This window comes from Dermacentor variabilis, chromosome 7 (assembly GCF_050947875.1).
Source record: "Dermacentor variabilis isolate Ectoservices chromosome 7, ASM5094787v1, whole genome shotgun sequence".
Classification (NCBI taxonomy): domain Eukaryota; kingdom Metazoa; phylum Arthropoda; class Arachnida; order Ixodida; family Ixodidae; genus Dermacentor; species Dermacentor variabilis.
In genome coordinates, this window is record NC_134574.1 from 59,560,486 (window position 1) to 59,575,458 (window position 14,973).

Consider the following 14,973-nt stretch of genomic DNA (forward strand, 5'->3'; position numbering starts at 1 on the left):
TGCTCCCCAACTCTGGGCCGTCTAGTAGGTCCACGATGCTGCCAGGAAAACCTCCCGGTTGCGTCGTGGGCGCCGCACACCCCATGAGAGCCCAAAACTCTCGTGGCCTGTTGGACCTTGAATAAAGTTGATTTCCTTCCTTCCTGCTCGAGGTGGCATCGCCGGTCGTCACATGGTCGTACTTTTGGGCGTCCTCGCTCGCTCCCCCATGATATTATACTCGGCCTCTACTTCTCTTCGGCGCACTATGGCCTGATTCATTGTTCACCTAGTACACTCCCCCTTGACCGTCCTGCTCTATCCCATGCCCATGAAACACGCGTCGAACGTCTAAGCCCCACGGCTTTTGTTCTTCTACCGTCTTAAGCTGCCGCGTATGTTTCCATGTCATCCACTTGTGCTGTCTCTAATGACGACTATTATGTCAAACCATTGTCTGACGTGCAGTTGACGGGTCAAGTTATTCTCCCACATAGCGTCGTCACGATTGCAGACATCATGTTCCTTCAGGTCCTAAACATTGGGCTTAACCCATGTGTGCTGCCACGACAGATATGGCTTGGCCAGCCCAGCGGTGTCAAAGATCACACAGTAGAAGATATTACTATAGCGCCTTCTCCTGATCAAAGCAAAGGTCCGGAATCAGCCGCTTCCAACACCATTTACAGAACATGATTGCATCAGACCTTTTGCCTGTGTTGGCTGACGCCCCCTACTGCATTTTCCCTTCTTACAATGAAATTTCTGACACTCGTAGTCGCTACTTAGACCACGCATTGACACTCACCGAATAAACAGCCGTGACTATGCCATTTCGCGCTCGAACTGAACGTGGGTCCATGCAAGAAAGCGAAGTCATTCTTGAGAAAGTGACCAGGATGCTAGCTAAGTACATCATTGAGCCCATGAGCGTCACCCGTCGTATTAGCCAAACAATAAGGTACGTGGTGGTTCTGCATCGATTATAGAAACGTCAAGAAGGTGACTACGAAAAGCCGGTACATGTACTCTTTCGTATATATGACATCCTGAACGGCCTCCAAAGTTCCCCTTTCTTTTCAGTCTCTGGACCTTCGATCTAGCTACAAGGAAAATCGCTGTGAACATATGAATCGTGAGAAGACTGTGTTCCTCACGCCTGACGGTCTTTAACAATTCAAGATCATGGCTTATGGCCTGTGCAATGAGCCAGCATTGTTTGAAGCGCTGATGCACATGCCGCATCAAGATTGAAATGGTTCACTTGCTTATCTTACTTGGACGACATGATACTATTTCCTACCATTTTCGCGACAAGCCTTGTGCGCCTGTTAACCATACTGGCTATTTTACGTCGAGCAAGGCTTTAGCTAAATTTTAGCTAAAACAAATGCCAGTGCTTGGCCATTTGTTGACGCTTCCAGCTCAAAGCCTACCACCCTCAATCTGAAAAAGCATGTATAGCTGTGCCGAGATGGCGCTTCAACCCTCGGGGGTAATGCTACGCGTCTACTAAAGGCAAAAGGAAGGAGCCATCACTGGGCAAAGACGACGGGAGGGATGATGTCGTTCTGCATATGCACTGTCCACGTTTTTGTTGAGAACCTTGCATCTCGGCGTAAATGAAGGTCCCGTGCATACTCAATCTGAGACTATTGTCCACGGGAACCTTTTTAACCACAGTATTCAGTGGTTGCTCCCAAAAGAAAACCTGCCATGCGCCTGCAGCTCGCTAAAGAGTTGGAACTTCGCTACTTACATTGTAATAGGAAGTTAAGTTTATCATGACGGAGCAACTTCTTCGGTTTAATGTACTTATGAAAACTTCAAATCATTCGCAATATCTTTAGTGGAAGAAAAAAAAGGAATTTTGATGACTCAGAAGTTATGCGCAAGCTCACCTAACCTGGGCTGCATTTGTGCGTAGTACTTTCCGTACACTTTGTTCGGAGCGCACAACACCAACAAATTTGAACGAAAAAAACAAAACAATTTTGTAGCTACTTCCAGCATCTGTTCACAATTTACGATAATCCCTTCTTGTCATATTAACCACCTCAAAAATCGACGCGACGAGACAGTTTGCATGTTGCACATTTAATTTTGCCAATATCATGCTCAAACTTGCTGAGCAAAAATGTGTTTCTGCGCTGGTGATTGCACTCCAGCGTGATTAAGTGGTACGCAGGGCCCGCAAGGACCGCAGCGCCGTCTTAACTGCCGGAATGCGGTCGTAGCGGCGTCCGCACTGGCCAGCGTCATCGGCTTCGTACTCGAGACCGTAAAATGCCCAGCCCACATTGGTAGTGGTCCCGCTCATGGCACGCCTGACTTTCATAACCTGAATGAAAAACGGAAAACAAAATTGAAACACAGGCCAGTGTATGTTACGTCTAGAAAAAACTATACATCAATTTAGGCAAACCGCTACCAGTGAATAAAGAATAAAAGAAGGTGTAAGAAGGGTTCGTAATTTGGCTACAAATATTATGGTTCATTTCGTTGCCCCATTATTATTATTCAGTAAGGTCGCAAAGAATCACTTTCTTGACGCGATAGCTCTTGTAATGCATATAATGTGCAGTAAGTCACAGAGTGTTTGGTTCCAAGTGTGTTAAAGTCATTATTTACAGGTGCGAGAGAGCAGTCTCGTTTGATATTTGGGCAATTCCATTATTCGCGCACATGCTATTCTTGAATAACACAATACGATGTCAGTGCCATCTAGTAAACAAGAAAATCCGAGTGGTGAGGAAGACTGATAAATACGAACCAGGTGTGTTGATTAATTGTCACAACATGTAGAAGAATATAACCTAATTTAGGACCACTTCCGCAACTGGGAATGCGACGTGTTAGAAGACGGGAAAAGACGCGGGGGTCACCCCTATTTGTTACATAGATGTTGAGCGGGCGTTAGGCACTCATAGCAGCTATTGGCGCTATGAGCACTCTCCAGGATCCGTATTCCCCGCACCTGTAGCACCGGCAGAGTAGCTGAGAGGATAACTTTTTTTTTTTGCCCTAAGCTAAATCAAGCATCGCCATCTGTTCAAAAGTGCTTGAAGAGATACACCACATATTGACGCATAGTCACCAAAGTTAGCTTGGTCAAGATGCCTTGATCCCAGCTCCGCAATGGGAATGCTTAATAGCTGGCAGTGTCTGACTGTAACCATACTCTTTCATGGCTAGGGATAATGTGCGCTGTGAGCAGTTTGTAAGCGCCAATCGACAGGTAGTCACCTTCTGCTTGAGGATCTCGGGATCCTCGTAGACGTAGACGCCTTGCATCGTTTCGTCCTTGGCGAAGTACATATCACTCACGTTGTGATATCTCCTTGGATGGCTGCACATCTACGTAGGATAAAAAGCAAGAAATAATGATTGAGTAGGAGCCTTCGGAGACTGTTATCAAAGTAAGCCGATATCTTCTGCAAACCTCCTAAATTAAATGAACACACTAACAATACATCGGAAGCAAACTGCTGGCATCGATAACGATTTTGACGGTCCAGATTATCGTTTACATGTTTTGGTGGATGGCATGGCAGCGTGACGACGACGGTGTGACGTTGAAGGGCTGACATTGACTGAGATGTTCGTGGTCCGACGAGCACGGCTGCCTGACCAAGACGACACTAAAATACAGAACCGCGACAGCGTCACTACGATGGCGCAATAAGGATGGCACGAAAAAACGAACCAACGACACTGTAGCGATGGCGTTGAGACAACGGCTGCGCACCTTCGCTTCCTTCGGCCCTCGCTTATTTCACAGAGGCAAAATACTCTTCCAAGCATTCGCAATCTGACCTTGCATAGAGCGCGCTCTCTCGGACTTGGTCTAAGGAAAACTGTGGTGAGAATGCAAGATTACACGGCGTATCTAGACAAGAGACGTGCAGCGAACGTCGCCGGCGAACACGCCCGGCAACCGCCAGCCCAGGCAACGGTGATACTGATGATAAATATGATGGTGATGGTAATTCACTGGCTTACCCTTTGAAACGGGATGGTGAGAAAAAGTCTTCTAGCCTTCTTGAGCTACTAAGGTACGCTACACCTGGGTTTGATTCTAGCTACGGAGAAACGCGAGCAAAACTATGTAAACCTTCAGACGCCACAAAGTTCTCGCGCACGTGTGTATGACAGAGCTGCAGTTAAAAGCATCTATAAGGAAAAGCTTCATAAGATAAAGAAAATCAAACTTCATTTACGGGTCACTTCACTGTAAAGGTCTAAAATCCACCGTTCTGATTTCAATGAATGCGAAAGTTTAAAAAAAATTCGAGCTGGGTACCACTGCAACAGCGTGGGCACAGCGCGTATAACGAACGGAAATCTTTATTTGTCAGGAAATTCTAGAGATGCTTAGAGAAAGACGTGACAACTCTTATTTTCCACGACTCGGTCGACCGTATGCGCGACGGGTACCGACTGAAAAGAAGTGCTGGCAGCTGCCGGATGAACTTTGCGTTATCTTGATAACTCCTAATAGGTTAAACCCAGGTAGCTCTCTGCCCTGCCAAGATTTGTTGATATGATCGCCCTTGTAGTTTGCAGAGTTGACCGGCGTTGATTTCTTCGGGCAGCACCTGGCAACTCGAACATTTTGCGACTACAGAGTTCCTTTTTTTACAAGCTACAGGCTGCAGGCGGCAGATACGTTGCCGAAATAGAGGGTGCTTTTTAGGCTATACAGAATTTTGGAAAATTAACCGTAAAAGGAGTCATATTTTGAACCTTACGCTAGATTACTAGAAGCGGCGGAGATTACTAGCACGAGAAAGCAAAACGCATAAGTCACAAATAACAAGAAATCACTGATTACCTTTATAAGTAATTATTTTGAGGCACATACTTCAATCTACGAAATTGAGCTTATAAGTTCCCAAGGCATATGCACTTAGATTGAATCATAAAGATCGCATCTTTATAGAGAAATACGCAGTCAAACTTGATGTAAAAATGCATGGTTGTTTCACTTACTTCTTTAAGTAAGCATCGTTTTATGCACTGAAACGCAATATTAGATAAAACACTCGCGTATTTCGTCGCGCGCTTGGGAACTGAATAGCCAGAAACTGGTGTCATCCTGAAAATTTGTTCAAAGTAGATACGCCTAGGGAACTGTCCGGCTGTAATTCGTAAATTGCAATAGATCGCTTAAAGTAACTAATTGAAATGTTATTTAACATATTTGCGATAATAACGCGATTCTGCACATTTCGTGTGCTGATTATGATTATAATTTTTCGTGTACTAAGGACCACTTCTTTGAGTGATGCATCTCACTGACTAGAATTATTCTACCTGCCATAGGCAATTTTTAAAGATTCTGTACGGTCCCAAAAAGGCATCAGGTATTGTTGTCGTTTCATCATAAAACACACGCGTGCATTCCTCATCAAACTTCTACGCCGTACTTTCCACTTTCCATGTTAGATAACGAGGATTGCAGCGACGGGACAGGTCCCTAGAATCTTTCGTTGTGAAACAATAAATGGCTCTCTGGGACGTCTAAATTTTAATGTTGCAGAGGCCAATTCTTTGTTCGTGGTATGGCTGTAGTGATGCTCAGTATGCATATGAATGTTGGGGCTTCGGCTGGGTACGAAGAAAATATTTCGTTATATGGGTAGGTTTCTTATATTCGTGAGTTCGTTCTACAGTCGTTCGGTGGTGCATCCACAATAGCACCCTGGCCAACCATGAAAATAATTGAACAGTGGCCAAAGACAAATATTCGCTGAATTAAAGTGCAACTGTATAAATATGCCCAAAGAATATGGTTGGAATATGGAATTCGCAGGCTCCTGCATGAGCGTTACATTGGTTTTACGTAATTTTAACAGTGCTCAGTAATCATGCAAACGGGATAAAACAAGCAGTATTATTATTGCGTACAGCTTACGTTTTTTTACCCTACGTTTAATCATTACCACAAAATAACTTCCGGTGTACCGAGTATACAAGGGCAAAAAAGCTCGCTTCATCAGTTTTTGTATTTATTGTGGATAGCCTTGCACAAAATAACTTTGAATATGTCAGAAACCTGCGCTAGGACGTGCTCTATTTTTTCACAGTTCACAGTCGCCACACTCATTTTACCAGACGGACTCTGCAATCATTTGTAGATTGAATTTTACAGAGCCTAGGTCAGTGCTCTTCCAGCTAAGTCTGAGAGAAACCGAGATTAGCTGTTGGTACTCTTCCGTTCATATATTCTAACAGCATAAATGGTGACATTGCCATGATGTGGGCATACTAGCAAAAGCAGTAATCTGTCGCGGCGCTTTTTCTGACGTTATTTCTTCTCGCTCTTTTTTACGCTTCTTCAGTGGTACGGGCGACGCTCCGCCTGCTCTATCAGTGGTATTGGCCAGCCCTGAATGGCGGTTGAGAAGAGTGGAATAGAATCGAGCGGAAGGCATCGCTATAAGATGCTGTCCTGGTTCTGAATTCTTCTGGTGCCCTAGCAGCTATAACTGCGGTTGAGTGTTTTTGGTTGCAATTGCGTTTAAATTGGGTGTACGTTTCTGCTTTCGTTATTTTTTACGCATATTTTCCGTTTTTTTCGCTATGTATACAACAAAACAAGTTTCCATTTTATTTTCGTGAAGTGTGTATTGTCATTTTAGCATTCCTTGTAAAATAAGATTATGTAAAATTACAGGCACAAAATGGCACGTTTATTCGCGAAACTGGAACAAGAATTAAGAAACACATGCGTACAAGTGAACATGTCATTTAGATATTGACTCCACACAGTAACGTGCATTTCACTTAAAATCAAGTCGCGATTACTTTCCGATGGTAATACGCACGCAAGGCTTTGCCCTGGTTTTCACCGTTCATACGCGCCCTCGCTTGTCTCTTTATCACAGCTACTTTACAGGATGCCCATCTCAACATTTACACTTCAACAAAACTGGCAAGCCAAGGAGGCGATGGGCCGCAGTAGCTTATGTTGACCAATCGATCAGATGTAATCGCCAAAAGACAATAGGAAATTTTCAAGGAGAGCGTACTGCAGATATTCACTTGGCTCTTGCTGCAAGACTTGTATCTAGTCAGTGCCAGCAACAGCAAGCTTAAGGTTTCTCTCATAGATCGAAAAATCACGGGGCACTTCAGGCTTCACATTTGTGTCAGTTATACACCCGTCAGAACCAGAATGTTGTTAGTGCAGCGCTGTGCCCGATGCTACGCAAAACGTTCTTTTGACACTGTCATTACACTTTTGTGCCACAACTTTACAGCAAGACTGCAATTTTCGGACCATTTTTCTTCGTCCACACGGTCAGCATGTTAGCAACTTCAATGAGGTATCGTCGGTCCTCCTCGGCCCACCCCTGCATGATTCTTCCTAGCTGTAGCTCGAGCACAAAGTAGATATCCCACAAGCGTGTCCGCCGATTCTAACTTTGTGAGGATTGTCGAAATATACTTCGACCGTTCCCTCACAAATTATTCCGCCTCCGTCCTGGTGGCTCCAGGAGGGGTACCTGATGCATGCTCGCGGAGGTCTCGACGCGTCCTCGATAATAGGGGGGAGCGTTCAAGTAATTCAGTTATTTATGAACCCGGAGGCTGAAGAAACCGACTTTTTTCAGTTAAACCCAGATTGGGCAAATTAATCTCGGCAGACATTTATCGGTTTCTTTATGTTTAAACAAAAAACACTGAACTCTAGCTACAACCGAAGAGTGAACGACGCTGTGAGGAATGAAAAGTGTTTGAAAATGATGCACCATTTTGTCGTATGGGCTGAGGCTGAACACGAAGCACCGCCTGGTGCCGTTCATAGTTGGCACGGTAGTGTCGGCGCTCCGTATAAACTGCATGGCCGGTATCCACGAGGAGAAGGCTACCGCGGTGTGGGTCAAAGCTGGACTCATGCCCGAATGCGTCATCCAGGCGGCGGTCGCCTGCGAAGCCAGCAGCAAGGCAACACATAGTGACGTAGGGTTCGCTGTGCTGCCAATAGCGGCGGGGAGGACACATTTAACGTGAAACATTCTTGCTGAATGTATGCCTGTTTTTAACTATCCGGCGCCTGACTTGTTTTTGCGGACCGACCCCGTAGGCAGTGCAGTCTTAACACGGGGTCACGAATTGGGACGTAGTATTGAATGTGGAGCGCACAGGTGTTATCAAATACCGAGATAGCGCCTAATGTGGCCTTAAGATCCAATAGAGCAACGATGTAACATTCTTCAATCACGGAGTGCTTGACACATAAGCCCTCGGATTCTATGCGGAAGCGATTTGGGTTCTTCGACAAATGCGCATTGGTATCAAAAATAACGCACATGTGGCACCAGTGAAATTACTAGTGATTTCACCGACAAGAGCACAGTCGAGACCACAAACAGCGAGCCGATGCACATTGACTAATTATTTCAAGCGATGTACATTTGTGTAATTGCACAGATCTTGAAATAGTCAAAATGTACGCAAGCGTCATATTAACAATGCGATGTTATATAAGAGCACATCTTTTCAAAACCGCAAGAACAGGCGCTCGCTGCAAGAACGGGCGCCTACGAGCTGCGCTCTAAAAAAAATTGTAGGCTTGTGCTCCCAAAGTCCCTCCGCGCACAAGAATATCGTCACACTGTCGTGACGGCGTAGTGTAACAAACTTTAAAAAGTGTGAATTCAAAACCTTATCAATATTGGGTGAACCTGTACCAAAGAGAAGAAGCTACACTCTAAAGAACAACGATAGTTGCGAGCACAGTCGGTGGTCGTCGAAATGTGATCTGCGGATCAAACAAGTCGGCTATTTATAAATGGCACAAGGAAGCTTCCATCGTAATCGCTGATGCTCGCGTAATTTCTAGAATGTACAGCAGCATTCGCGTCGCACACATAATTTCATCACACAAGGGCCCGAAACAACATAGGGAACAGATAGGACCATGAATAACATTAGAGAAACTTCCGATGTAGAAAGGCGCACCTTGCGCATGAGCCAGAACCATTAATATTCGTTTGCCGGTGAAATCCCGTCATCTGGTAAAGATAAGCAAGAGATCGTGTCAATGGCCCCCACATAAAAAGCATCATACCGATGCTACAAACACGAGAGCAAAAACTAAACACACATACAAAAACAAATATAACAAAAGTAAACAACGTCTTAGAGTTTGCTGCCGATGGTATAACGGCTTAAGTTGTGAACGGCGCCGCTATGATTGCGTTATACCGTTTGGCGCGACACCACAGTCCAGTGCACAAATGCAACAGATAATCTTGTAGGGTCCGTAATCTGCCGAGGTTCCTTAGCGGTTATGGTGTTGGGCTGCTAAGCACGAGGTCGTTGGATTGAACCTCGGTGACGGCGGCCAAATTTCGATGGGCACGAAATGCGAATACACAAGTGTACTTAGATTTAGATGCACGCTAAAGAACTCCCAGGTTAATACAAGTTATTCCGGAGTCCACACTATATGCGCCTCATAGAAGATGGTGTTTTGGCAGGTAAACTTGCATAATTTAATTCTTGTAGCATCTTGAATAGCGTCGCAAAAGGTGTGCACTAAGTCCCTGTCGGTAAATTTGGGTCCGAACTCAAACAAGGTCGCCGGGAAGGTATTCTACGTAGCGTTGTTGAAGATTGTAGTGACAGCTGTCCGTACTTTGCTGGTTCTTGATGCGCAGTCGGACGAGTTGTGCTTCTTGGGCGCTCTGCAGATAGCCGGTGACGTCGAGATTCTCTATGTCGGTGGTGTACGGCAACATGGCATTGAGAGTCGTCGTCGGTTTCTAGCCTTAAACCAGGTTGAACGGTACAATCTTTGTTGTTTTTAGCACTGCGGTGTTGTGAGCGAAGGTCACGTCTCGCTTTCAACGTCGACCTGCTTCGCTATCATGCCAAGGAGCATGTCGTTGAGACGTTGGGTTAAACCATGTGTCAGCGAGTGGTAGGAAGTTCATACAAGTTTTCGACTTCCTGGCCATCATGACTGGATGTAGGGGCGTGAACCTGTACGACCTTCGATTTGTACCTCTTATTAAGTTTCACAACAAGACCTGCCAACCTCTCGGGAATGCTATAGAAGTCATGTATATTACCAGCTATATCCTTAAATCAGGAATCCGACTCCTAGTTCTCGTCTCTCCGCTAAGCCCCGGTAGCACTGGACGTGCCCACTTTTTAGCACTGTATACGCCTCTTTCGTCCTCCTAACTTCACTGAGCCCTATTATATCCTATTTACTGCCCTCTAATTCCTCCAATAGCACTGCTAGACTCGCCTCACTAGATAACGTTCTAGTGTTAAACGTTGCCAGGTTCAGATACCAATGACCGCCTCTCTCGAAGACATGGAATCGGCGATGAGTAAAGCAAAAACGAAATACTCTATGCTGATGGGCGACTTCATGCCAGGGTCAGCAAGAAGCAGGATGGAGACAACTCAGTGGGGGAATATGGCATAGGATCTAGAAATAGCAGGGGAGAGTTATTAGTAGAGTTTTCAGAACAGAATAACATGCGGATAATGAATACCTTCTTCCCCAAGCGCGATAGCCGAAAGTGGACGAGGAGGAGCCCGAATGGCGAGACTAGAAATAAAATTTACTTTATACTGTGCCCTATCCCTGGCATCATGCAAAACGTGGACGTGCTCGGCAAGGTGCGCTGCAGCGACCATAGGATGGTAAGAACTCGAATTAGCCTCGACTTGAGGAAGGAACGGAAGAAACTGGTACATAAGAAGCCGATCAATGAGTTAGCGGTAAGAGGGAAAATAGACGAATTTCGGATCAAGCTACAAAATCGTAGTCGGCCTTAACTAAGGAAGAGGACATTAGTGTTGAATATATGAACGACAATATCATGGGCATCATTAAGGAATGTACAATAGAAGTCGATGGTAACTCCGTTAGACCGGATGCCAGTAATCTATAGATGGAGACGAAAGATCTGATGAAGAAACGTCGATATATGAAATCCTGTAACCCTACAGCTAGAATAGAACAGGCACAACTTTCCAAGCTAATCAACAAGCGTAAGACAGCTCACATAAGGAAGTATAATATGGATAGAATTGAACATGCTCTCGGGAACGGAGGAAACCTAAAAACAGTGAAGAAGAAACTAGGCATAGGCAAGAATTAGATGTATGCGTTAAGAGACAAAGCCGGAAATATCATTATTAATATGGATGATCGTTCAAGTGGCTGAGAATTTCTATAGAGATTTATACCGTACCATTGGCAACCGCGACGATAATGGAAGAGAGAATAGTCAAGAGTAATTTGAAATCCCAAACGTAACGCCGCAAGAAGTAAAGAAAGCCTTGGGAGCTATGCAAACGGGGACGGCAGCTGGGGAGGAACAGGTAACAGTAGATTTGTTGAAGGATGGTGGGCAGATTGTTCTAGAAAAACTGGCCACCCTGTATACGCAATGTCTCATGACATCGAACGTACCGGAATCTTGGAAGAACGCTAAGATAACCCTAATCCATAAGAAAGGGGACCCCAAAGACTTGAAAAATTATACACCGATCAGCTTACTGTCCGTTGCCTACAAAGTATTTACTAAGGTAATTGCAAATAGAATCAGGAACGCCTTAGACTTCCGTCAACCAAAGGACGAGGCAGCATTCCGTAAGGGCTACTCAACAATAGACCATATTCACACTATCCATCAGGTGATGGAGAAATGTGAGGACTATAACCAACTCTTATATATAGCTTTCATTGATTACGAGAAAGCGTTTGCTTTAGTCGAAACCTCAGCAGTCATGGAGGCTTTACGGAATCAGGGTGCAGACGAGCCGTATGTAAAAATACTGAAAGATATATATAGCGGCTCCACAGCCAGCGTAGTCCTCCATAAAGAAAGCAACAAAATCCCATTAGAGAAAGGCGTCAGGCAGGGAGATACGATTTCCCTAATGCTATTCACAGCGTGTTTACAGGAGGTACTCAGAGACCTGGATTGGGAACAATTGGGGATAAGAATTAATGGAGAATACCTTAGTAACTTGCGATTCGCTGATGATATTGCCTTGCTTAGTATAACTCAGGCGACCAAATGCAAAGCATGCTCACTGACCTGGAGAGGCAAAGCACAAGGATGGGTCTAAAAATTAATATGCAGGAAACTAAATTGTTGTTTAACAGTCTCGGAAGCGAACAGCAGTTTACGATAGGTAGCGAGGCACTGGAAATGGTAAGGGAATACATCTACTTCTGGCAGGTAGTGACCCCGGATCCAGATCATGAGACTGAAATAATCAGAAGAATAAGAATAGGCAGGGGTACGTTTGGCAGGCATTCTCAGATCATGAACAGCAGGTTGCCATTATCCCTCAAGAGAAAAGTGTATAACAGCTGTGTCTTACCAGTACTCACGTACGGGGCATAAACCTGGAGGCTTACGAAAAGGGTTCTACTTAAATTCAGGACGACGCAACGAGCTATGGAAAGAAGAATGATAGTTGTAAGGTTAAGGGATAGGAAAAGAGCAGATTGGGTGAGGGAACAAACGCGAGTTAATGACATCTTAGTTGAAATCAAGAAAAAGAAATGGGGGGGCATGGGCAGGACATGTTATGAGGAGGGAAGATAACCGATGGACATTAAGGGTTACGGACTGGACTCCAAGGGAAGGGAAGCGTAGCAGGGAGGGGCAGAAAGTTAGGTGGGCAGATGAGATTAAGAAGTTTGCAGGAACAACAAGGCCACAATTTGCACATGACCGGGGTAGTTGGAGAAATATGGGCGAGGCCTTTGCCCTGAAGTGGGCGTAACCAGGCTGCTTCTACTGCTGCTGCGGATGATGATGGCAGGATGTTGTCATCCGGTGACTTGTGAGCTGGTTGGATGGCTTGACTTTCTAGAGGAAGGAAAGGAGTTCTAGAGGATGAACTCCGCCATTTCCGCCACATACCTTTCGGCAGGGCTTTCGTTTCGGCGTAGCAGGTAAGGTAGTCGGTGGCCACGATGATCCACTTGTTTCCAGACACGGGTCTTGGCACGATATGCGAACGTTATCACCAAGCACAGCCTGGCAACCTTCATAGCTTAGGCTCCCTTGCGCCTCACCCCTATGATTAATAAGGTTGTTGCTCGCTCACTTCATTTGTTTTCAAATTCTGACCTCGGAAAGGACCGTTAAATGTACATCCTGATATGCTGAAACGGTCGGCAAGGAGGCTACATAGGCCTGCTGGTCTTCTTGGTGTGTCTTGCAGCTGCTGGCAGTCTCGGGAAGTATCGACGTATTGGTTGACGTCGACGTTCAAGCATGGCAAATAATATTTCTCCTGAATCCTCGCGAGCCAAAGACGCCCTGCCATCGGGCCATCATGAAGTGCGTGTGGAACCTCTAGAAGCAGTGCTGCAGGCACAATCACAAGGTGGTTGGTGCGGACTGGCGATTAGTTTTTCTTTACGTGGACGTCGTCTTGCAATAAAGGAGAAGAAAATCTTCGCAGAAATACTCATGAGACAAAGTCTGTCTTCCCTTTGTCTACAATTTTACAAGGCTTCTTAAAGAAGCTCCGGGTCTGCTCACTGCTGTTCGGCGAAGTCGTATGCCCTAGTTGTTCCTAGGAAAGAGTCGCCGTGCTGGCCGTCTTGCTGCTGCGGCTAAAAGCTAGGCATGAGAGGCAGTCGGCGTCAGAGTGCCTTCGTCTAGACATGCATGCCACCATCATGCCGAATTCTTGCAGTCGGAGGCTCCATCATGCAAGGTGTCCTGAATGGTCCTTTAACTTGGCTAGCCAACATAGTGCTTGATGGTCGCTTACGACTTTGAACGGCATACCAATATGTAAACGTGAAATTGTGTGGCAGCCCAAATTATGACAAAGTTTCTGTTGTTAAAATGGGATTCTTCTTTCCACAGCGACTAGCTAGCGGTATATATGACTCCTTTCAACTCCTTGTTTCCTCTGGACTAGGACAAAGTCAAGGCATACGGTGCTTGCGTCAAGTGGATTTTGGTACTAGTGTCTTCTTCGAAGTGGGCGAGTATTTGTGGTGGCGGTAGGCCTCGGTTTAATTCCGCAAATGCCGCGACTGGCGGTGTTTCCCAATTAAATTTTACGTACGATTTCGAGAGGAGAGTAGCAGGCGCGGAGATGCGGGAGAGGTTACTGACAAAGTGGCAGTAGTAGGCACACAGGCAAAGAGACCTGCGCATTGCTTTCTTGTCGACGGGCTACGGAAAGTTTCCAATTGCAGCTGTTTAATGTGGAGCAAGAAGCACTACTGATTTGCTGATCATGTGGATCAGGAACTGAAGTTCTTCGCCTTAAAAATAAATGAGTGATTTCGAAGCGTGAAAATGCTTCACCTGAACTAAGCAATTAGTTGGAGTGGCAATTAACATAATAATAAATGGCATGCACTTACGAACTGAAATATTAGGCAAAATACAAATTGCTTGTCATTCAATATTTATTTTTCGGCCTGCCGTCTACCATCCTTGCCCGGGTAGTATTTAACCATCTCCAGTAGACGGTCTCAAAATACCAAAGTAAGCGTTTTAAGTTGCTGTTTGAAGACGCAGTCAACAAATAATGAAGGCAAGAACAACATTGGGGAAGCTATTTGTACCTTTTAGTTGAAGTGTAGAAGTTGCAAGATAAAGGTAATAAAAGTTGAGAGACATCATTTCCCCCAGCAAGGACCGACCTCACTCAGCACCCTGATGTGGCGGCAGTGCGTAGGCGTCATGAAGCGTTGCGTCATATAGAACCCTCCCCCCCCCACTTTTACAGCTGCTGTCTTATCTATTCCAGGAATATTTCCGACTGATAATCCGATCCCACAAACAGTGCTAAGCGAAGAAGTGTAACGGAATCCACTGAAAAAGCCAAACACGCGGAAAGTGGAAGTAGCTGAAGGCGCTCACCTGCGCTTCGTCAAAGGCGATGGTACTTTCATTGGTCCACATTGTGATCGGGCTACCCAGGCAGTCGTCGTGTTTCAGTTGGTTGTTCTCGATGATCAAGAGGTGCACT

General features: G+C 45.4%; 1 protein-coding gene across 1 annotated transcript in view; it reads right to left on the bottom strand.

Moving 5' to 3' along the window:
* Nucleotides 1-2,076: 2,076 nt before the first annotated feature.
* LOC142589074 (uncharacterized) overlaps nt 2,077-14,973 on the bottom strand; it is an 85,562-nt gene continuing 72,665 nt past the window's right edge. Inside the window, exons 6-9 of the mRNA XM_075700858.1 lie at nt 14,865-14,973; nt 7,737-7,913; nt 3,226-3,336; nt 2,077-2,320 (exon numbers count right to left, since the gene is read on the bottom strand). Coding sequence (XP_075556973.1) covers nt 2,153-2,320; nt 3,226-3,336; nt 7,737-7,913; nt 14,865-14,973 — 565 coding nt within the window. The 3' untranslated portion in view covers nt 2,077-2,152. The remainder of the gene's footprint in view (nt 2,321-3,225; nt 3,337-7,736; nt 7,914-14,864) is intronic.